Below are 25750 nucleotides of genomic sequence, written 5' to 3'. Positions count from 1 at the left end.
CCTTGGAATACATGTTTTTAGGGACAGCTATTTTAAAAGAAGTGTATTCTTTGTGTCTGCCACACACACTCTCCATAATGATTTTTTTACACTGAAGGTGGTGTTTCTAAATAAGCATAGACCCCACTAATTTTTGTTTTGAAATATGTAGTTTTATATTTTTTCTTCCATATGGGAAAAAGAGGTATTTCTCCTGATTTTGACAAAATTATTTTTTTTGTGGTCAAAAATAGGTGAGCTGGACCGAATCTAGATCATAATACTATGTTTCATTGGACAAAAAATTATTGTTTTCTTTCTCCAACTTTAAGAATTATTTGGATATCACTCTTATAAATAGAACCAGGAAGGGATATTTATTTATCACAGAAAGGATCAAAATACATCTTTGTATATGTTTGCTTTATTTTCGCAGGAAATGTGGAGTAAGGAAAATTTGCATGCCGTTTCCATGGTAACCAAAGCATTTCAATGAATCAAAGTTAAGTTGTTTAATATATATTAGGAGGTCCTTCAAAGGAGTAAAGAAAGATACCAGAGAGACAGTCAAACTCATAAATCAAAATTATACTGACAACGCCATGGCTAAAAATGAAAAGGACACACAGACAAACAATAGTACACATGACACAACATAGAAAACTAAAGAATAAACAACACAAACCCAACAAAACTAGGTGCGATCTCAGGTGCTCCAGAAAGGTAAGCAAATCCTGCTCCACATGTGTCACCTGTCGTTTTGTTAAATAATCTAATTCGGTAGGTCACATTCATGAAAGGGAAGAGGATTGTAGTTACGACGTACGACACATATCCTATATCATTTGGGAAACGATTATTCCATAGCGGTCAACCAACTCGTGATGGCGACCGTAAAATTTACGACGAGATGATTTCACCTTCACTATTTAGAACTCTTGATTTAATAGCTTCCTTGTGAGCAACAAATTGATGTTGAAATTAAAAATATTCACCCATGCATTTCCAGCTAACTTTTGTCACTACCGATGATTGCTTTTAAAATGGATTGCTAGGTCAAGAATGCAATTTATTGTGAATATTAGACCTTTAGTTAAAATAACATCTATGATTAATTCGAGATTTTTTTGTTTGCACTTCAGTAAAGGATTGTATGTTTATTTGCCAGACGAAAGAAATCATAAATTTAAACTGATGTTCCATTGAATATTAAAAATCAATAATTTTGTATCTATCATGATATTTTGTCTATTTGTTGAAATGAAGAAACTAATTGATTCCATTTTTTAAACATTAGTACACCACAGATTTCCGGTTAAGGGGTTGTCGTCGTTTGCCGTACTTTTGTTTTTAAATTTTCCTTTCCAATTCCAATACATTGTTATATCTAATGAGTTTCAGCCAACAGATGTATTTTTATACGTTGACCGGTGAAGCATCGACTTTGAATGTCAATGTGTGTTAGTTTAAACATATTTATTTATAGTGGATTGGGAAACAAGTTTTGCAACTTATATTAATCCCTTTCCACTTTGCGGGTGCGAGTGCTGCCTTGTAGCGGCATTAGCCTTCTCTTTTTCGAAATCTACAATGGTGTCTTTAACGTGCAAGAGATATGGCTCTCTCTTAACACGGGTCAGGCATTTATCGTCCCCGTCCGACGGACTATCATCGTTTCCTTAAGACCATACTCGCGAATGGTGTCAAGGGAGAGCCGAAAATTGAGTTCCTGAAATTTTCATCCCAAACGGGAATCGAACCTGGAACCTTTGTGTTAGTAGTCCGATGCACTAACCACTACACCACGGCTCTCTAGTAAAAAAATACATCTGTTGGCTGAAACTCATTAGATATAACAATGTATTGGAATTGGAAAGGAAAATTTAAAAACAAAAGTACGGCAAACGACGACAACCCCTTCTTTCGGGAAGTAACTCCTTACTAACCCCATATGGTAACTAACCATATATGGTAACTAGCCATATATTTTTTTCGGACACCCTGTATCAAATATACAGTCACCACGTGTAGCCGTTTAACCAATCATATCTCTATAAATATGCAGAAGGTAAGATAAATACATATACAAGTCAAAATAATTAAGAGGTCCATGTCCTCAGCTCTAAAAGACTGTTTTATTAAGGAACCTGTTTTTACTTGGTTTATATTAAGGATTTAGCAGGACTACTAGATTTTCAGTATTGGACAGATTTGGAAACAGAAGAATATTAATGGCCATGTCATTAAAACGTTTTATACGTAATACATTATTAATTTGACAGTAAAGGAGAAAGTGATTTTCATCTTCTGAGGTTTTACAAGTTGGACATGTTCAATTGTCTCGATGTATTTTTAGAGATATACACTTTTTTATGAGTAAATTATGGTCCCTTATTCTAATTTTTGTAAAAAAAAACCGTCTAGTTTCAAAATTTGGATATCTTAGATAAAACATTCTTGGTCTTGTTGGACACTAATATTTTTGTTAAGAAAAAACATTGTTATTTGCGTTTAAACTGTTTATTTCATTTTCCAGTAATTCGGAATAAAAGTTGCTTGAAATATTCTTAATCCAAGTCCTTGGTTTTTTTACTTGTTCCATGTTTTGTCAGGAAACTATTTTTGTATATCAATATTCATTTCTTGTGTAGAATATTTGATAAAAGTGGACCAAGTATATATCCCATGTGAATCAAGGTAATGGGTTTACATTTTCAGTATTTAATCTAGCCTAATAAAGAATTGCTTGTGATTTTATAAATTTGTCAACCAAGTTCAGCTTTAACACCTAAATTAGCAGATGTTTTTTAGTACCTTGAACATATTTGCTTAAATTAACATGAACCTTTTCGAAAGGACTTTAATCCAAATATCGGAAATTCTCTATACCTGTGTTCTTGTATTTTAATCTGCCTTTTGATCTATAATAAGATTGATATATATCTATGTATGATAGTTCTGTAGTATATGTTAAAACTAGTTTAATAAGAGAATCAAAAAGATAACAGGATACATTAACAGGGCTGCATGCTATGTTATCGAAAACAGAGCTTTCCTAGCCTTTTGGCTAATTCTGTTAAACTTGCATTTAGTTTAACATTTTTTTAAATCAGATTGCCAAGAAATTTATATTTCAGTAACGTTATCATTTTTTTCATTGTTGAACCTTACAATGTATAGTTCCAGTTTTGTAGTTCTTTGTTCAGTGATCATTGTTTTTGTTTTTTAAATATTTAGACATAACTGCCATTTTTCAATTTGATAAGTTATTTAAGCTATTTTGAAGACCTTCTTTACTTTTGGATACAATGATTATGTCATCGGCAAAAGACTTCTTATATCAGAATTTAGTATTCTCAAGCGTTTTGAATCTTTGTGGTAAAAATTTTCAACTATGTCATTAATAAATGAATTAAATAGTGTAGGATACTGTCCCTTTGTTTTACTCCTCGGTCAATGGAAAACAATCTAGAATGTTTATCATTATATTTTAAAGATGCTTCAGTATGAATAAACTGTTGTTTTATCATTTCAAACATATGTTTGCCCACACCCGTTTTAGCTAATTTATAAAGCATTCTAATTCTTCAAAAAGAATCATTTAAGCCTTTTTTAAGACCTACAAACAGAAACAGACATTATTTTTTTTAATTTTTAGGAATATATTTATTAATTAAAGTTTTAAGGATAAATACACTGACTGCAGTTCTATCATTAACTCTAAAAACAAACTCGGCATTAGTTAATTTTGTTTTCTCATAGTTTCATTCGTTGATTTAAAAAAACTTAAATAAATATGTTTATCTAAAATAATTTGGATATACAGTTGATTAAAGAAATTCCTCTATAATTGCTTGGATTACATTTGTCACTAGATGAATGTACTAAAGCTATGTATGCACATGTGGTAGTGCTGTCTACCATCTCTAATTTAGAGGAATTCAGCAGTCATAATAATTTTATATCGTTTAATTATATCGTTTGATTTTGACACTAGGTTAGATTGCAGAAAATTATCTCACTTCCCGCAAAATATATTAAATTGACACATGATTCCTTTTTTTTTTGCAATAAGGTTATATTACAGGAAAATCATCGAAAAATAGCATCAATTATTTACAGGTTTATAATTGGCATCTAAAACGATATTCTCGAAGCTATGTTTTAATCGTCGTTCGAAATCACTATGCTCCACCTGAAGATTTCGTTGCATTCATCACAGAGGAAACATTGGGTTTCTAATAACAAATAGCTTCCAAATGGAAAATACAACATGGCGGGGTTAACTAAAAGCAAAAGTAGTATATTGCTGTACGATAGTCATAAAATACAGTACAGTCAAGAACAGATGATGGTCAGTTCAGACTGGTTTGTAGTGTAGGTCAATGCGATAGTGAGGATTAATTCTATCGAATCATATTGATACCTATTAAAAAAATAATTTCTAAAATGTTAAGCACATCACGTGTTTCTTTTTAAATGTTAGGCCTAATTTATAAACTGTTAAACACAATATATAAAAATTATAACCTTATTGTATAATAAAAATATGACGAATATTTAAAATGTTACGCACAAATATAGATATTAATGTTACGACCAAATATAGATATTAAGAACTAGATATTAAAATGATAACTTCAATATATATTATACTGTTTTCTCCCAACGGTGACCGAGGAATAGAAATATGGTCACTTGGTCTTCTTTCTATCAGTAGTAAAACACCTCTAAAATTGAAGTATCCATGTGCAAGTTTGCAGCAACTTCTGGTCTAAATGGGGACATTATTTCCGATGTCTCGTGTTGAGAGAGTGCCACTCTCTTTGTAGGATGAGAACATTTTGAGGGGTATGTAGGTGGCCTGTTACAAAGCGAAATTGCTGTCCCTATCCAATATACCCTCATTTTCTAGTATCAGTCGTCCTAATCTTTCCGACCTTCATTCCGGTTGACCTCTTTTACTAGACCTTCCTATTGCATTTATTATTTACTCGTCATGCATGGAATATTACTACTAGACGTAAAGCAACGACCAATCAATCAATCAATATTATATTGTAAGGCACATTATACTAACCAATAAAGTACAATATATATAGTAAAAAAAAATAAAATTGGTTCGCTGAACATTTGACCTGCTTTTGAACAGACACTTCTATTTGAACTACTTTTTTTACAACTTATCCACATTTCACAGTGACATATCAAATCAGATTTTACAACACTTCTAAGAGACGAACGTGTTTTTAGATACATGCCAAAAACCCCGCCTCTATATAGACGTCTTAAAACAATTTGATATTTACATTGTTAACAAAGTGAAACATACCATTGTATTAGCTTCTTGTCCATATCTTGTATTCTTTTTTTTTTCTGTCATACTTATTTGCTATTGAAGTTGTGTGGTTCATCAGTTGAATAATAGATTGCCGGTAAATCTGTTCACTTGAATTGTTTTTAATTTTTGATAATCACTGAAATACATATACGGGAATTTGTTAAATAACTAGTACATAATATCTGAAAAGTAAGGGATTCTACTATATGTGGTGGCATATTGGATAATTTATCTGATTTTTGAGGCAGTGCCTACGACATCTGGTCTCGTTTCGACTCAATGCCACGACTTACGCGACTTATCGGGTTTTCATAATTATATTGTCAAATTATTGCATGTAACCCATAAGTGTACCTTTCTTCAGGCGGATGTGACGATTGCTTTCATTAAAGATGGTGAAGGGACAACTATTTCCTTTTCCAACTATGTGCGAAACCAATGCATAACTAGTCGCCGGAACTGTTATGCTTGGTTTTACATTGTATATGGAACGATAATTAGTTTAAGCTCACTTGGTTAATTTCTCATCACACGGAGACCGGCGTCAAAAAGCGAGACATTGACAAACCGTTTCAAACAAAAGGCGTCAACACTAAGTGACAGATCAATGATATTTTGTATCTAGTTGAATAAACATTTTCAAATCTCATTTCAATGGAGATTATATGGCCCTGCTCTTTTGATCTATTGACTTTGAATCTTTTGTTTAGTTTACACTAGAATACATCCGTGATATCGCGGGTCTGTGACTGAATTCAAGTATATAACTATGCGCAAGCCTTATTTTAGTATTAGTATTGTCATCTGATAAAGTCATGCCGATTATAAGATACATAGTTTTCTCTGCTTTCAAATCTTTCTGTTTGAACCCGTCGAACTGGAACTTATCAATTGTTGGTAATATTAATTATTTGGAAAACAAAAGATCCTGGAATGGAGTATTTTTTAATCAACCGCATTGTCCTATATAAGTTATAAAGTTGAATTCTTTGTTTCGCTGTTTTACGTCATGCCCGCTAACAAATTAAAAACTGTACCTATCACCTAATTTTAAGTCCAGATTTTTAGTATTCGTAGTGTTATCTTAGAAAGTCTTACTGATTAAAATACTGCAATAGGTAACAATTTGACAATTTAGTAGTGTCAACCCTGTGATTATGACCCGTGTATATATAGCATATTAATCCTGAATACACCGTTTGTTGGTGCGCCTGTCATATGCAGAATTTACAGGTAATAGGTAACAGGTGAATATACTATTGGTATCGGTATCGGACTCGACCCGGAACTTCTTAATTATTGGCAATATTAATTACGTGGAAAACAAAAGGGCCTGAAGTGGTGTAATGTTTAATCTACACCTTTGTACTATATTAGTTATATATAAAGTTGAATTCTTTGATTCGTCGTTTTTACGTGATGGCGGCTGACAAATTGGACCTCGTAGTTTTAGTATTATAGATGGTACAATATTAGTTTTTGATTAGGTTAGTTCATTGGGAATCACCTGTGATATGTCATTGATATTTTGTATGCAGTTTAAGGAGGATTAGCAAATCTCTTTTCTGTGGGAATTTGCTCACACTTTTAGTTTGTGATTATGTCAGTTCATGAGGAACTACTAGTTATAAAAGGATATGTCATTGGTATTTGATATGTAAGTGTATACGTATCAGCACATCTTAAGCTTCATAGACAATATTTGGCACCGCCCCTCATTCATGGTATATTGACTTTGCAACATTGAATAGAGTATAAGAAGCAAACTAACATATTTTTTTAGTTTTCAATAATTCAAACCATAACTTTATATGTATTGATTCAAAGGTATGAACATTAGACTGCATTATGGGATACCTGAACTTACAAATTGTCTTCAAGTTCATTTATCTCATTGGATGTTTTTGTCGTTTATTTGTAACAGTGATTACCTCTACATAATGCGTTAGTTATTGAGATGAGGACTATAGTGTTCTTTACCCGATGATCTATTACTTAATCTTAATTCTTAATCTTAATTCTTAATCAGTGATGAGGTGTATCTTTTCTTTCTTATATTTAGTGTGTGTGTCATGATTTAATCATATGTGTCAGGACCTTGACAACTGATTTATAGCTGTTGTTCCAGGGTATATGTTCCTGAAAAAAGTATTTTAAACTCACCAACATTCGAGTATATACCTGTCCCAAGTCTGTAATGAAATTGTGTTCGATACTTGCTTCAAATTACATTTCACTTGGTTTGATGTTTTAAAGGTGATCAGTTTGACATCTTACATATGTTAAAGATCAACATTAAATATGTAATGTTAGCGTTTAAAATGTCTTTTTTACTGTTTCTGAATTTTGTTTTTGTTTTGTACTATCAGCAATTAAATGTCTCGAAGAGAGAAGATCTGACATATGAAATAACCTATTATAATCATTTTTCTAACAGACAATGCTAAAAATATGTGTATTTAAATCTACCCAAGCGAACATACATGCATATTTCAAATAATGACAAATACATTTAGAATCGACCATTTCGAAGTGTAGACGCACTGAAGTGTTACTTGGATTTAAACATTTCTAAACGTCTTAAGATTGGTATGTTGTTTTTGAAAATTGTCATGACTTGTGTGATACAGATTGTAAACATATCTTAATACATGAATTGAAAAATGTCATAATGTGTTTATTACAGATACGTATTTCTAGCCGATTATTGAGTACTTGAGGTAAGATTTTTTTCAGTTATTCTTCATATTTGACGTCCATCACATATTGTAAATAAATCAAAATAAAAGTATGGATAACATAAAGGGAATGTTTTTTTTTCTAGCAGTTACATCAAAAAGCACAGACGCCGGGATGTTTGCTTATTGTACAGTTCTTGAACAACGTATACCTGGATCAAGAAAATATATGAACATTTACGGGGTCTTGCTGTTCTTGTATATGATTATTTTAATGAGCAAAAAAGTCGACTAAAATATTAATGAATAAACTATTTTCCACAAATTCGTGTACTTTATTCCGTTTGTCATGGAATCAACGTTTTAGATGTGCTAAATATTTAAGTTGCACTTAGTAAATACAGTTTCTCAAACCACACCTCTTTTGGGGGAATATATAATATTCATACATGTATATATGTTAATTTGTTAACGTATAGGTTCCCATATTTGATTGTTGTGTTTCATTTTATAGAGACATTACTTAAGAATGAAAAATATGGAAGCATCTAAATTTTAATTCTTTGGAGGTCCAAAAAATGGAAGTAAGTGTAGTATAGAATTATAGTATATGTTTAAACGCATAGAAGTTCGGGGCATATAAAAGATGAAAATGTTCCGCTTATTCCTACATTTTGACCTATGAATAAAATAGTAGTGCATATAAACTTTCTGTTCAAGGATTTCTTTTTTCACGAAACTTCATAGTAAAAGGGTCACAGTTTTAGCCGCAAAAGCAGTTCTTATGAGAAATTGCATTGTATATATTTACAGAATTGCAAATTTTATAGCGTTAAAAAAAATAAAACATACAGAGTTTCACAAAATCTGGTTCATCTCCGAGAAATTAAAGCATGTAAATCGAATGTTTAATTTTGTAAATATTTCATGAAGATTGAGAAAATCGGGTTCATAGTGGATTTAACGATTGTTGTCAACTTATCAGAACCACAACAAAATGAATTAAAATATTAAAACTACAAACATATTAAAGGAATTGATTCAAAATAAAAATGTAAGATTCCCTTTTATCTTCACATTGGAGCAAACAAAATATTGAATGAATAATTACCGAATGGTCACCTGTAGTTGCTAACTTCTACGTAATGTTGTAGCTGTTTGAGAGTCATTTGGTTGCGAATATATATAATAAGTTGAGATGTGAGTGTCAATGAGACAACTCTCCATCCAAATAACAATTAATAAAAGAAACCTTAATAGGTCAAAGTATGGCCTGCGCCACGGAGTCATACCACATCTGCTAATTTGTTTTTCAATTTGGTATATCACGTAAGTGTATGAAATTGTCTTTATTCAGAGAAGTAAAACGTCAGACCATATTATAAAACAAATGAAAAACTGATGCAAATATATTTATGTTTCATGGGTTTGCTTTTAACATGCGGATTCATGTTTATATTAAAGTAAAAACTAGTTCGTGCCCGAAATTCACGACGAACTAGGACCATTGCTTACACACATCCAGAATGAGTGGATGTGTCCTAAACCTTTCCAGAGTTACCTGTTTTTTTAAATTGTGACATAAAAGAGGGACAGTCAAAAAATCATATAAACTGACAACGCCTGGCTAAAAATTAAGAAAAAAAAACAGACAAACAATAGAACACATGATATAACATAGTAAACTGAAGAATAAGCAACATGATTATTATTTGTCGGTTTTTTTGTCGGTTAAAACAATTAATAGAGGTAATCTTATATTATATTAGTTGAAAACAATCGATTTTTGATCACGGCTCATTCAATTAAACGACATTATAAATTACACCAGGTGTCTAATTAATAAGATTAAGCATGTCAGACTTACTTTTAAACTTTACAATTATATTTATTTCCTCGAGAAGAATCTTTAAATCATTTTTTATTTGGCATGTTTTATAGTAGCACTAGTTTGTGAGGCGTAGGACAAATATTCAAAAGATAAAATAGAACGAGTTGGAATGGGATGATTTTATTGACAACATATTAACATATCGATATAAATTGTCTGTACGAATATAATGGAACAAAGGTTCAAACTTTGATCGTATAGCGTTTACACAAATTAAATGTATTAAAGGTTGTTTTTGGTTAATTATTAACCTTTAACCCCAAACATCAGATATTCAAATATTCAATTTAGTTTGTTTCTGTTTAGGAGATAAATTTAACTGTTAAGTGCTTTGTATATCCGCGTCTTTTCGTAAGCCTCTTCATGCTTTTAGTTTTATGAAAGGGTTTTAGCATAATTGTCATATAATGCCATAATGCATGTGTAATTGTTCATTCAGAAATGATTCATATATCTTGTCAACTTCATTACGATTGACTTAACACATTGCTGTATTTAGTAGGTACTCATTGTGTATCCAAACTTATGTTCTGCCTTTATTAACAAATAAATGAAAATTTTACAAAATAATTCGCATAATGGAAGTATTCAACTTATTCTCATTTTGTCTGAATCCATTTTGAGTTTGAGTTTTTATTTACCTAACGGAACATGCCATAGTATTCACTTTGTCATTTCGTCAAATGGAAGTTGCGGTAGTCTTTATCTTTGTTTATCTTTGTTTGACGAATTACTTTGTAAATTCTACGAGAATACACGAATATTGAAACAAAGACTATGCAAATACAGTTATTGAATATATCTTGGATGTAACAAAATGTACAAACTCTTAGATTATTTCATTTAAATGAAGTGCCATAATGGTTTCGTTCTATTGTCGACAATAAAAATTCACCTGTATTACAAATTTATTACAAAATAGTTCATTTAGGGCATACTGTTAACACGAAGGTTCAATTGTATGCGTTATTTGAACAATTTTGTAACAATGCATAGTTAATCATCTTGCCATTTGTTTAATTTTACAAATAAATTCTTGTAGGAATCAAAAGATAAGCTCTTCGGTATTTTATCAAAAAATGTTTGGTTACTGCAAATTCTGACTACATTATATAATAATTTAGTAGTATCTGTATCTAAATCTTTTCTAGAGAGGTTATTCTTTTTTTGTCAATTTAAAAACCTTCAGTGTAATATACTTTTATAGAAGATCCCAGATTAAGTAATAAAAAAACCACTAACATCTATGATAATGAAAGTAATGCGCGTTTTGTGCTTCTATTGGCACTCACAATATCCAATTTTTGTATCAATTAGATTGTCCAACAAATATTGTCGTCACACTTTCTTAGAAAAATTACTAAATATATCGTTAGACACATACTGCTTGTTTTTCTATGCTTTACATTACAAGTTGGTACTGTTTAGAATGGCAACGCCTTTATTAAAAAAACAGTGTGAAGTAGGTAATATAAGGATGCATACACTTTACATTCATTATCAGCATAGAACTGTATCATATTTGTTAAATGATGTTCTTACAGATTGGATGTTATATCATGATTTTTAGTTGATGTTGTATATGTAGTTTGCATTTTTAGATGCAGCAAACGTCAACTTATAACGTCTTTCCTATACATATGCATATTCTAACTAATCCATACAAAACTAAAGTTTCCCTTCACATTCCTCTATCTCTTTGTTTTTCATGTACATTCCTGGTTTCAAAAAAAAGTGTTTGGCTATGCTATGTACATGCATAACGGATCAGGGTAAATCAAGTAACACGTTTCGGTTTGTGATTAGCTTCAGAAACACGAAATTTGTAGAATTGAAATAGCAAAAATATTAAGAATTATTGATTGATTGATTGATTGGTGTTTAACGTCATTTTCATTATTTTTGTGATATGTGGGTGGAGGAAGTCGGAGTATCTGAAGAGAAATATCAACGTTCGTTGGGAAAGCTTACAATCCTAGTCCATTAAAAATCGAGTCGAGTAACATGCTGAAATATAACTCAGAACATCAGTACCGACAGGCTTATAGTTCAGTAGTTCAAATACACAGACAACTTAGCAATCTCTCACGTGACTGTTTTTTGGTCTATAAATATTTATTTTTATATCTATAGTGGGTAATGTGAATTCATATGGATGACTGATACACATTCTAAGTTGGCTTCTAGTCAAAAGTATGCACGGAATTTTAATATATTGTATCGAGTTGATTAATTGTTGGTCCTTTCATTATAATAAACATGTAGTTCAAATATGAAAATGTGATAACAAAAATAATAATTTAATACGCGGATTAAAAAAATGATATCAGACATGCTATTTTTTTTTGAAGGACTGATTTTCTGCTTTATGAATATGGTGGCTAATTTCCTGTAAAACTTTACTTCGGCACAGACGTGCTTGTGTTCTTTCTCATAGTCCAGAAAGATATGCATGTATATTAAATACAAAACATTCGTTACGATGTGTACAACACGTATTTAGATTAGAGAAAACAAATTTCAGTATTATATATCATAAGATGTTATTATCAGAAGGCCATATAATATATGACTACAAAATCACAATAGTATAGCTGTTAATAGTATCATTGATAATACATTTTAGAAAGTCGTTTTATTTTAACGTGTTTAAAAATAATTGTTTTCTAATCGGAAAACATTAAATCATTATTTGATTATACGGATCACGGTGTATTATTGGTAGCCAATAACAATTATGACTTAACAGTATACACAATGTTTCTCTTTTTAAGGATGAAATGGTAAATTGGAATGAGGTAATATGTTTTCCTTTGAAGTTAAACATGTTTAAGGTGAAGTGACTTTTTGTTCTCCATTATTATCAAGACAAATGCAAGTATGAAACAACTTGAGATACAATATGACGATAAGTGAAGAAAAAAAACATGCGTCAGTTACTTGTTGGGTGTCAATTGATAGCACATATCTTGGTACAGACATATGCATAAACAATAGCAAAACTAATGTGGATACTGTACTGTATTTTGTATTTATAGAAATTTGCGATTTAAATTTAAAGAGATATCAATAAGTGATCAGGAATCTGAAATATTTCTTCCGTCTCTGAGAATAGAAAATATAGCGAAAGATTTCAGATTTATTGTTAATTCCAAACTACATGCACATATAAATTTTTTGTGTTATATTTGTCTAACATTTATAAAGGAACAAAACATATTTGTAATGAGTGGTTCTGAAAAGGAAACAAAATCTATACATTCAGAAAATAGCCATTGTCAATGAAATTTTTTCTTAGGTGTAATTTGCGTCATTGTTAAACTTTTACTCGGTCAGCTAAACACTTATTTCTTTTCATTAGACCTGAAAACCACAACAATCAATCAATCATAACTCATACTTGACCTTATGTTTACATAGTACTCGTATTGAAGTGAAATACACATGAATATTTCTATTGAGCTTACATTTGTTTGTTTGTTTAATTACTGTCTCAACAATTTATACTTATAATAATACCACAATTATGTAACAGAAATATTTTGTTTTTAATTGACAAATACGATATTTTTTAATCTAATATTAGTAAAAATAAACAAAAGGAAAACAACAAGAGGAGTGTCAAGAAAAACCATAAGTGAAACAAAAAAAAAACGTCACCAGTAATGATAAGAGTTTCCTGTACTTATTCTTAAATCCTATTAGATATTCGTTTCTATTTTGCTGAACTTAATCTCACTTGTTATATGAAATGTGAAGGTAGCATATGCTAATTATTAAGATTTTTTTTTGTTGTCTTATTTTTTTTCTGAAAGGTGCATACCGGTGCCTTGTGTAGCCATTGCCAAACAGGAGAGTACATAGTTTTTACCTGATATATTAATAATGTCATGATATTTTCAGTACAATCATTCGTATGTTAAATCTTTGTTTTACTTACAGAAACTTATTACAGCTGCTCAGTATGGAGCTATACAAGAAGTGAAATTGTGCATTCAGAATTTAACAGACATTGACTATGAAGTATGTCGAGCAGTGTCATGCAATACAACTTTATGTTAGTGCTACAGGACAAAATACGCCTCCTATGATCAATGTACATTATTAAATACAAACCAATAGATTTTGTTCGAAAATAGCAGATCCTGCTTCAACAATATAAATCCTATAAAGCAAGTGAATTCAAAATACAGTAAATTTTTACAGTATTATACCAGATCACCTTGAAACATGTCAATATGAATATCAACACAATCACTGGTATTAAAGAGATAATGGTAACTGCAATTACGATTATCCCAATATGGTGACGGTAGATATAGGTAAAATCTTTACACTCATTTTTCTTACATGTAGCATGCTTTTGTCAATAGTTACTCAGCTGCAAGGTTTATCTATACCATGACATCATATTTGAATCGTAAAGGTGCACTGGAATTGTCTAAGCGCTGTGAAAATAGCCGTTGAAAAATTCGGGATGATAATCGTAACTCTATGGTATTTTTCTTCTTGGATAATCGTAATTTTCTTAATCGGATAATAGTAACTGAAACATAGTAAATGTGTCTTTCAGCATTTCAATGGTATTTTGTGTGTTAAAACTGTAAATGCCCAGTTTAACGATGACATTAACGCATATACAAATAAATGAAGAAACTTACAGGTTAATATCTAGGATAAATTTACATATATATCTCTATTTGATGAGAAAAAGGATGGATAAGCTATATCCCATATTCAAAAAGTGCAATCCTTTCAATTCATTGCTCAAAATGAAAGTCACGTATACCACATTTTCATATGCCATATGTTGTTTGCCTCTTATATCACGTTTATACTAAAATTCTGTGCGAAATGAACAAGTTTCCGTCAATAACTTTATTTATCACATAATTTGTACTGATATGTACGTTTTTACATGGCTAAAAATAGCCGGAAGTCAAGGTTGTTTATCAGCCTTCGAAATCCATATCAAGCCCCCGAGTTTAACTTCCGGTAACCTGTCAATCAAAAACTATTTGTAAACAAGTTGTCATTCGAAGCAGCAAAACGCCAAGGAGAGCTTTTTCACAGATCAAATGACGATGCATGTAAATTCATACAAGACATAAAAAGAGAACACAGTGAAAAGAAATTTAGAAAGTTACGAATCTGCTGTAGTAAAAAAAAGTAAAAATCACAAAAGTTCCCGTACAATTTTGACGTCATACAGAATTCAGAAAATGTATGATGCCGCACTGGAATGAGTAGCGATACGGTATTCTTCCTAAGCATTTTTAACATTGGTAATGTAACACTTTTAAGTTGTTTAATGTTTGCAATTCTTATAAAACTTATTTATTGGAAATTATTTCTGAAACTTTTCTTACATCTCACTTACTGTGATACAAACTTTTTTGTTAACTCACAATGATACATATTTTTTTTTTCGTTAAATATTTTTTTGAATTTGTGATGAAATTTTAAACATAATTTGGTGTATGCTTTTTTTTTCTCTTGCTTTAAAATATGTGATAAATAGATTATTACATGTCATTTTCCATATGGCCCTGGTATCAGCACACGACCCATATCAAGCCCTCGGGTTAGGCCATCTGGCTTGATATGGGAGTCTAGGGCTGATATCAGGGCCATATGGAAAATGCCATGTAATAATCTATAATTATCGCTATTTTGTGCATTTTTCCTTTGATCTTTTTTTGTGATAATTTTCATATCATGCTTCTCGCTTGAGATGGAAAAATTATCGCTAGAAACTAAAACCACGTGGCGTTGGTAACGAAATTGACATGAAATGGACAACGTCGTCATAGGTAAAATAGCGATAAACAGATTATCATTGGTCATCTAAACTCGATTGCTTTTCTCACTTTCGCTGTACCAGCTCAAGCGAGAAAATCAATCTCGTTGAGATGATCAACGATAATCTATAATTATCGCTATTTTGTGCATTTTTCCTTTGATCTTTTTTGTGATAATTTTCATATCATGCTTCTCGCTTGAGATGGACAAATTATCGCTAGAAACTAAGGAGGCCACGTGGCGTTGCTAACGAAATTGACATTGAAATTGACAACATCGTCATAGGTAAAATAGCGATAAACAGATTATCATTGGTCATCTCAACTTGATTGCTTTTCTCACTTTCGCAGTACCAGCTCAAGCGAGAAAATCATTCTCGTTGAGATAATTAACGATAAACTATAAAACTGCATTATCGGATTTAGTGTTCATATCTGACCCCCCATATCTCCCTTTTCCTTATAATTCAATAAATTCAGCCGTACATATTTTTCCCTTGGATTTACTTTTTTCTATTATATACTGATATAATATATGATTTTAAAAATTAAGTTCAAATGTTTTGATCAAATTATACCCATGTATTTTAGGACGTTTCTTTAAACAGTGCAATGGTTAAGGATCTAGAATAGTTACCAGTTTATTGTTACTATTGTTTATTGTCACTTTTGTTTTGTGTTTTTTTACTTTTGTTTATTGTTACTTTTGTTTATTGTTACTTTTGTTTATTGTGACTTTTGTTTTTTTGTTTTTATTAGCCTTACCTATAGTCTAACGAAGCATTTGACAGACCGAAAAAAACCCACAAATATGTATATTGATAAATTACATCAAAGGGCATAACATGTAGATCATCACTGTCGGAACTGGTTTAATAACAAAGATTTTTATAGATTTTGAAACAAATATTTTGTGCTTCAGAAAAATGCATGAAAATTAGGTAAGGCTAATTTTTGTTTTCATGTAATAGAAAAGTACTAATTATATGGCAAGCATGCAAATACAAAAATGTTCCGTGTTTAGTACCTTCAATATTTTTCTCTACAATATCTTCCATGCATATGTATGCAGCATACTATCATATACCGAGTATTTATGAATTTTTAATAAGTTTGTTTCTTATTTTGCGGAACATGCGCTATTTAATTCTCATCTTTGCAGTCATTCTTTGAATAAGTATTTCTTGTAAGAAAATTTAAAGCCACATCAATTTTATTTCTTGATTTTCGGGCTTTTGGCCAAACTATAAAAGAACACAAATCCATGTTTGTCAATGAACTCCACGTTACTTAATTTCATAATACACAAAGAATCCCATGTAGAACCAATCTTTCTCTAGTCTTATATAGCATTAAATGTTTTAAGGATGTCATATTATCTTAATTCAAAATTAAATTTGTGTTTTTTATAGTTTATATCTGAGATACTGAAATTTCAGTAACAGTCATGAAGTAGCCAATATAAATAAGAATATGTGGTATGTTTGCCAATGAGACAACTTTCCACGAGAGACCGACAGGACTCATCATTAACAAATATAGGTCATCGTACGGTCTTCAACAATGAACAAAGCCCATACCGCATAGTCAGCTATAAAAGACTCCGAAATGACACTGTAAAACACTTTTCAAAGTTATCCCTTGTTCATCATAACTTTTAAGTTGTGATATCATCCATGAAAAATGATCGAAGTGACATGAAAACTGTAGCAACTAATTTCTCGTCAAACAGTTTTTGACGAATACTAAATGTCTTTCCTACTTCGTTATGGCATAATAGGGTATGTTCTAGAATTAAATCAGCAGTGGCTTCCCCGGGGCAGAAATAGCACATATAACCACCTGCAATAAATGAATTTAAACAATATTAACTATATTTACTATTTACTTCAGGATAAAATAATTTTTGTTTACTGTCTTAATCAGAAATCTGATATAAGGTGACACATGCGTGTCGTCTGACAACTATTGTCATGTATCATAATTGCCATCGCTCATTCACATATTTTGTGGCATACCTAGTGTTTGGAAATTTCTGTAAATTAACAAAGTTCGTGATTTCCCATTTCCAAATTTCTTGAAGCTTGTTCACCCTTCCAATTTTATGATATACTAGTATGTAGCTGTTTTCATAAGAACAATTAATTATATATGCATAAAAAAAAATGTCATGAGATGTTGGTACGTTTCGTAAATAATTCATCGCCATAATTTCATAATATGCTTTCAGATTTACGTTTTTAGTGTCATTATCAATAAAACAGTTTCCAGTTACGATTATCTTTTTTATTTTTAGATACCATAATTACGATTATCTTTTTTCCGAGTTACGATTATCATCCCGAATTTTTCAACGGCTATTTTCACAGCGCTTAGACAATTCCAGTGCACCGTTACGATTCAAATATGATGTAATGGTATAGATACACCTTGCAGCTGAGTAACTATTGACAAATACATGATACATTTAAGAAAAACGAGTGTAAAGATTTTACCTATATCTACCGTCGCCATATTGGGATAATCGTAATTGCAGTTACTATTATCTCTTTAATACCAGTGACCATGTCATGTATTTGAAAGGCATTGCAGGTATAACATATAAAGTATAAAAAAAAACATGCAGTGTAAAACACATTACTGTTTACTTCAGAAAAAAAGTAGATTTTACGTAAACATTATTGATAATGACATTTAACTAACATTAAATCATGTAAAGTTGTACTTCAACCGAATAATACACACAATGAACGATTTCTGTAAACATAACATGTTACATACAACATATTAAATATAAAAGCAGTATAAAGTAACAACTACACGCTAGTTTAGAATATCTGTTTGTATCAAAACAATTCATGAAAAAAAACTACACGTTCCTTCAAATCATAGCAGATTGTACTATTTACCAGTATAAATCATAGAAAATAGTAAAAGGGCAACACCAGACGTTAATAGTTAAAAGATAACCAGGTTTATAATTTTCTAACAATGATGATTGTACACGAGCAGTTATAAGCACATACATTCAATTTACTTAGAAGAAATAGAAGCTTGTAGATAACAGTAGCAAGCATACAAAAACAAGTTTCTTTAAAACATACGATTCCATAAAAAAAAGTAATAAGTATTTAAACCAAGATACTTAAAATCATTTGAGCTTATATTTTACAATATTAAACATACATGTAAAAATCTAATTATATCATAACAATAAAACGAAATAAATACAAAGTTACTTCAAGACATTGCAAAATTGACATAAACCATGTAAACAGTATAAAACATCCAAATTACGCCGAAAATCAATCTCTATATTCTGATTGTGAATTTTACCTGTTATTGAACCACATCACATACTGTGAATACCTACATGTATCTTAAACACAACACCGATTGCGTATCTTACCTATAAATCAAATTAAAAAAAAACTTAATAGAATTCTACCTGTAATCACAGCACAACACTTGAGGTAAAACTTAACTGCTTTCAAAATACTAAACTGGTTAAAATATCTGTTTTGTTTTTAAAAACTCTGAACCTAAAATATATTTGTAAACAAAACCAAAAATGTTGCTTTTGACATACCTCAAAGCACAATACTAAATATGAAAGAACATGTAATCATAGCACAACACTTGTATCCACAACACAGCACATAAATGTGAAACCTTTCTGTATTCGAAGCATTACACTTATGCATTTATATATCAAATAATCACAACATTGATGAGTAACCCTAACTGTTGTCAAAACTTACAACTAAAATAGAAACATACACATCATATAATCAAAGTGCTACACTGAATTTGAAATAAATCGAAGCATTATACTAATTTAAAATTACATAATTATAATAAAAACACAAAATATTCTATTTTAACAATTTTCAATGCTTTATTACAATAATTAAATGAATAATATTACTGAATTACAAGAATTTTTGAACTGTATAAAAGACAGCATAAACCATCAACACCCGACTACTGAAAGAAAATAGACATACATATACGAAAACTAATAACACATGTTACAAGTAGTATGGACCTGAAACTCTTAGTGTTTGTTGTGTAATTTCAGAATTGTGTAAATACAGCATTACTGGAGGCTGCGAGCAATGGACATCTGGAGGTTATAAAATTGTTATTTGTTAGTGGATGTAAAAAAGAGACCACAGAGGTATGTAAAAGGTTTTTTTCTCATCAGTCTAATCACAGTCCTTTTGGTATTATTTAACTGTTCTCCTCGTCATTGAACTGTACATTCATGTGCTGTGTTGATATTATAATTAACTGTTTCGTTACAACGTTATTGCTTTGATAATGACACATTGATTTGATTTTATATAAATGGGGTCTAATATTAATCGTCACATTGTACTGTATCATATGTAATAACAAGCTGATATGCTTATGGATATTTGTTATAATTTACCCTATAATAAATCATCAGGGTACAAATTACGATAGGTGAATTAGAAAAAGGTATATTTCTATACAAAAGAAGTGTAATGCTGTCATATTTTAATTTTAATCCTATATGTTTGTATATCTAGTCATTTTTGCCTGTCTATGAGTTGTAATTGGTCCGGGTATCTATTAAATAGTTCTAGTTTGGCATGGTCAGAGCATGTATTTCAATCACCATACTTTTTGTAAGCATATTTGTATTCGTTAACATACTATTACCAATAACATTGAAGATGCACTATACAGAAGAATTCAACTATTCGTGTAAATATTGTTCACATAGACTTCTCAATCTGTTAAAATATGGCAAGATGTATTAAAAGATACACATCAATAAAGACCCACAAATAGCAACTGGCTTTTGGTAATTCTCTTTAAATTAATAAAGAATAAGATTTAATTATAAGGCATCCTGTATCAAGCGAATGTTTGAATCATCAATATAGAGTAAGTGGATTTACCAATTACATGTGTATTTTTATTAGTAAGATAGTTCAAATGTAGTTTGGATTCATACACAATGGCAAATATCTTAAAAAGCAAAAAAACGATATGTATCCGAAACCAAACTAACCTTAGCCAATATCAAGGAGACATTAAACATTAAAAACTGAGCAGTTAGTAGTGCAACGTATCGCATGTCAGAGGCGTTACACCATAAAACAGGGGGAAATTTATATATAGTATTTACAACGAAATAAATAAGACTGAAAATTCGGAAACACTTATTGAGGTGCGTCGAAAAGAAACGACTTTATGAAATATCAATACATACAATATCCTTTTTTAATTTGAAAATATCTCTTTTATCATTATGACTGTAACTACCAAAAACTCAAGATTATAATGTTCCAAAACGAATCAAAGTATTTTAAACGTACATGTATATGTGCACTTGCATAAGGTCGATTTATCTCCGACACAGCTCATTTCAAAATTGAATTACACTACGTGTGTGTTGTTTGTTAAAACATATTGACTTTATGTATCAAATATATATAGTTGTATAATTTATTGTACATTGCTGATAGCTACTATACTATAACAGAGGTTACTGAAATTGGTAAAAGGTACTATACTATAAATGGTAAATGAAATTGTTATAGATTGATGGAAGAACAGCTCTGCATCTGGCTGCTGGATGTGGATCTCTACGATTAACAAGATATCTAGTTGAACATATTGGAATCTGTCCACTGGTAACGACTAATCAGGTAATACTCATGTCTGATTGGAACATTTATTAATGAAAACTTGGCGAACTTTTACTTACAAATCTTCTTCATATGTCAATAATAATACAAAATATGAATTATACACTAAAGAGGAAGATATTTGAAAACATTGGAATTTTACAAATAAGCTGTGACTTATTTGCAAAGTAAACTGTGGTATGCTGGGGAGGAAATAAATTTAATTTGAAATTGTATGTCTTTATTCTTCAGTGACGTCATTTAAAGCGATTTAATTACGGTTTTACAAACTTATGCTCAATGAAAAAAGACAAAAGCAGACGTGCATCTTTTTTTTCATTTATAGAATTACTTTTCTATTGTAAAGACAGATATACATTTATGATTTATAAATGTTAACTTAACGTATACATAATATACAAACTAGAAGATGGACAATATCTATTACACCCCAGGAATTGAATATAATTTTAAAATCTGTTGAGTGAAGTAAGAATATCATTTACATTTTTATTTGGTGTGACCAAACTGTTTTTCATCTACCTACTGAACGTCCTAGTCTAATGATTTAAAACCTCGCCTAGTATAACTACATGATGTATATGACCCTTCAACAGTTTTCCATGATAAATATAGAACTTAAGAGACATTCTCTGTAAGCATCAAAATGGCTTGGCCACGGCTATCTGCAGATTTTATCCATTCTTTATAAATTAGTTGACTGTTGTATGAAACTTTGAAATCAAATGTTAAGCAAAGACAAAATAAATTAAAGCACTATTTCGAATCTTTGGGTAATGAACCTCTGCTGCATTCGTCTTTTTTTTAAATCAAGAATTTAGTTTTGATGTATTGATCAGGTTCATTATATCCAATTACCAAATGTTGACCCTCTGACATTTGTATACAATACAGTATACCTTTTTCTGTGCTATTATATTAAATTACAACATCGGTATGTTGTCTGAGATCTTTCGTAAAATTTAAAAAAATATCCAGATAGTCACAATGATAATAAGTTTATATATAAAAAAGGACGGGGTTGATTGTCAATGAGACAACTCTCTTGAAGAGACAAGATCGCAGTACGGCCTTCTACATTATGCAAAGCCCATACCGCATAGTCAGCTATAAAAGGCCCCGAAATGACAATGTATAACAATTCAAACGTGAAAATTACCGGCCTTCTTGACTCCAGCCTTCGGGGTGATCTTACACTGATACACCAAGTCCGAACGGGGTACATTTTTTTGTAACTATTACAGATCACTCTGTTATGGCCCCGTGCTAAATTATAGTTCTATTCTCCAAATTTTAAACAAAACAAACTGCATAAAAATTCTTTCGTATTCTTATGTGTATTAGTTCATGTCTTGTAACTTACTATCAGTCTGGAGAGAAGGTTGAATGCATGAAATATAGAACAACCGACAAAATTTGGTAAATAATTTATATAGTTTGCCTAATCAGACCTTGTGCACCACGCCGATTCAGTAAGATCACCAGAAATGTACTAAAATATCCGAATGTGCCACTGGCATACTATCTTTTGAACCAATGAAAAAGGCATGTCGATAATTAAATGAAAATGAACAAATCAATAACTTATAAAAAGGTTTTTACCATATACATGTTTATGTGATATTGACACGATTTACAACTTTGGTATTGAGATATAACGTGCTAATGTATATCGAGATGCTTTGAAGATAGCGTCATGTCGATTTGGGAAAGTCGTTTTTTTTACAAAGTTTCTCTTGAAGCATGAATAAAGCATCTAAAAACGGAAAGTCATACAGTCAACTTGTAGGGCCACTTTTAGTAACAAGTCTTTCCTTAAAATGTGCCAGTTAATACATATCAGATCATATATATTATATGTAATTCAGGTCTCAGAAAAGGAATTTACCCGGCCTAAGATTTAATTTTTCCTGAGCCTGAATAACAGATATACTACTGATAACTCTTGTTTTAATGTTTTTATACCTGTACATGTATTATCTAAACATTCAAAATGCAGTATACTTATTCATTACATGTTAATTGTGTCTTAATAGTTTGAGTAATCCGTTTTAATGCACGATTTTCAACTTAAAAATGGTATAAATTTAATACTTTGGGATACCATAAGGCATATTTTTTTTAATATTATTCATGCTACACAGAGGAACACGTGCTCTGTATGGTGGAGTTTCGTCACGACAACATATTTGTTGAATTTGGAGGTAGACTTTCTCAATAAATTGTCGGCATTCCTATGGGAACGAACAGTGCGCCTCTACTTGTCGATTTCGTCTTATTTTATATCAATCGGACATTTGTCAAAAACAAGAAGATCAAAGAAGCCAGATAATTCAATTTCACTTTCAGATATATTGATGATGTTCTTTCCATTAACAATCCGAACATTTCTGATTAGGTTCCATTAATATATCCTCAAGAACTAGAAATAAAAGAAACAACAGACACGCTTCCCTCGCCTCATTTTTAGACTTATATATATGTCGATTTAAAAAAAAAAAAAAAAGATCATCGGAAGGTACCAAGACCTTGTTGATAATATTCCGTATCAACTTCACAAATAATACACAATGGTCTTGGTGTGAAAATTCTGCGTACTCACGTTGTTTATCATCTTAACTACGTGTTATATTGGTCTTTTATTAGTATTTGTTCAATTATTATTTCATTTTTGCTGGTGTGTTTTGTATATGTCACTTTTTATGTTTCTTTGTTTCTTATAACGTAACTGTACTTTTAAAGATCCCGTCATTATTTTATTTTATTGTTCTATTATATGTCATTATGTTTTTGTTATATTATAAATTTGATACTATTTTGAACAACAAACGACAAAACTATTTTGCTACAGTAGTATTATTAACCATATACGGATTCTTAAAAATTCTAAGGATCTTATGGATGTTCAAAATCTCGGTCTGTTTCTGTAATTTATTCTAACATAACTTTTGATTTTATAACCCTGCATACCACCATTAATCGTGTGAAATTATAATTGTATTTCAGGGTTACACTCCATACGACTTAGCAGCAGCAGGACAAAGATGGCAGTACATAGAAGTTATGGAATACTTACACGTACATATCTTAATCAGTTACAAATAATCAATTACACTGATAAAAAATCTGGTACATAATAATATAAATGCTGAGTAAATAATAAAACAACATGCATGCGCACTTTAACAGAAGAATGCGAATCCATATAAGGTACACTAGGAAAGCAAGCGGTTGTAAATGTATCCTCTTAAAATCAAATACTACTTTCTATGATTACACATTGGTACTAAGAATGGCAGTCTTTTTGTTTTGAGAAATAAATTTGTAATGATCTCATTCAATTGATTGACAACATGCCAATTGATTAAATTACACCGACTACTAATTGCGTGGTTAAATGTGCGTTTGAACGCAAAAAATGAAATTGTTAATTGAGGTAGGAAACGTAAAACTATTTACAAGAAAGTACAGATGAACATGATTAACAAAGGTTTTTAATAACTTCTGTGGATTCATTATGATTTGTTGGATACCAGTTTTCCATGGTTTCTTCTGTAGAGTTGAACCACGAATTCAAATGTTTAACGAATAACATATTTTTAAAAGGCTTTTTATAAAGAGATTGACAAAACCACGAAATCAAGTATCCACGAATATGCAAGTTTTTCAGCAATCCACGAAAATGATACCCACGAAAATAACTGAACCCACAGTATATGGGTAGTTTAAAATACTGTTACTACAGAACTTTTGAAATAATTTTCTTATTGCGAAAAAAGCAACGGCGAAAGTGTTGAAAGAATAAAACGCACATTGAAATTTGGAAAATAAAAGCACAAACGGTAATCCAGCATGTGTTTTCGTCAATAGCAATAAGTTGTAATAAATGTATATATAATTTGAACTGATCTTGTGTACTTGAGTATTTCATAGGTTTTTTTTGCAGAAACAATAATTAATAGACAAAAAATATCAATAAAAAAATGTGCTAAGTTTATCATGTTTAAGATGTGGACATTGTCAACAAAATATATATAGAAGTTACTATTCTCAATGACAATTGAGCTAGGTCGGATGGAAAACACTCTTATGCAAGTGCACGTATACATGTACATCTGTTTAACTTTTGATTTATATATAAACATATAAATAAGAAATAAAAGATGAAATTAAGTTTGTTTATAGATTTTCGTATAAAACAAATGTAAAATCAAGTTTCCAAACAGTTACAGGCTTTTTACTTTTTTTTCAAACTTATAAACAAGACAGGTACATGTATTAACCCACAGTTCATTATTAAAAAAATATTCTCACCAAGAAATTTTCGTAAAGCATTTCCAAAATATTTCCTAGGGCATATATAATCAACAGTTGTT

General features: G+C 30.6%; 1 protein-coding gene across 1 annotated transcript; it reads left to right on the top strand.

Moving 5' to 3' along the window:
• Nucleotides 1-7906: 7906 nt before the first annotated feature.
• On the top strand, nt 7907-25477 carry LOC134690406 (ankyrin repeat domain-containing protein 39-like). Its single transcript, XM_063550377.1, has 7 exons — nt 7907-8040; nt 8513-8582; nt 12664-12687; nt 13832-13912; nt 19772-19870; nt 21267-21374; nt 24381-25477. Exons 2-7 carry the CDS (start codon nt 8577-8579, stop codon nt 24477-24479), a joined length of 417 nt encoding a protein of 138 aa, XP_063406447.1. The 5' UTR covers nt 7907-8040; nt 8513-8576; the 3' UTR covers nt 24480-25477.
• Nucleotides 25478-25750: the final 273 nt, after the last annotated feature.

The sequence above is a fragment of the Mytilus trossulus genome, chromosome 11 (genome assembly GCF_036588685.1).
Source record: "Mytilus trossulus isolate FHL-02 chromosome 11, PNRI_Mtr1.1.1.hap1, whole genome shotgun sequence".
In the NCBI taxonomy this organism is placed as follows: Eukaryota; Metazoa; Mollusca; class Bivalvia; order Mytilida; family Mytilidae; genus Mytilus; species Mytilus trossulus.
Note: the sequence above shows the minus strand (reverse complement) of the source record. Positions and strands in the feature narration are given on the sequence as shown.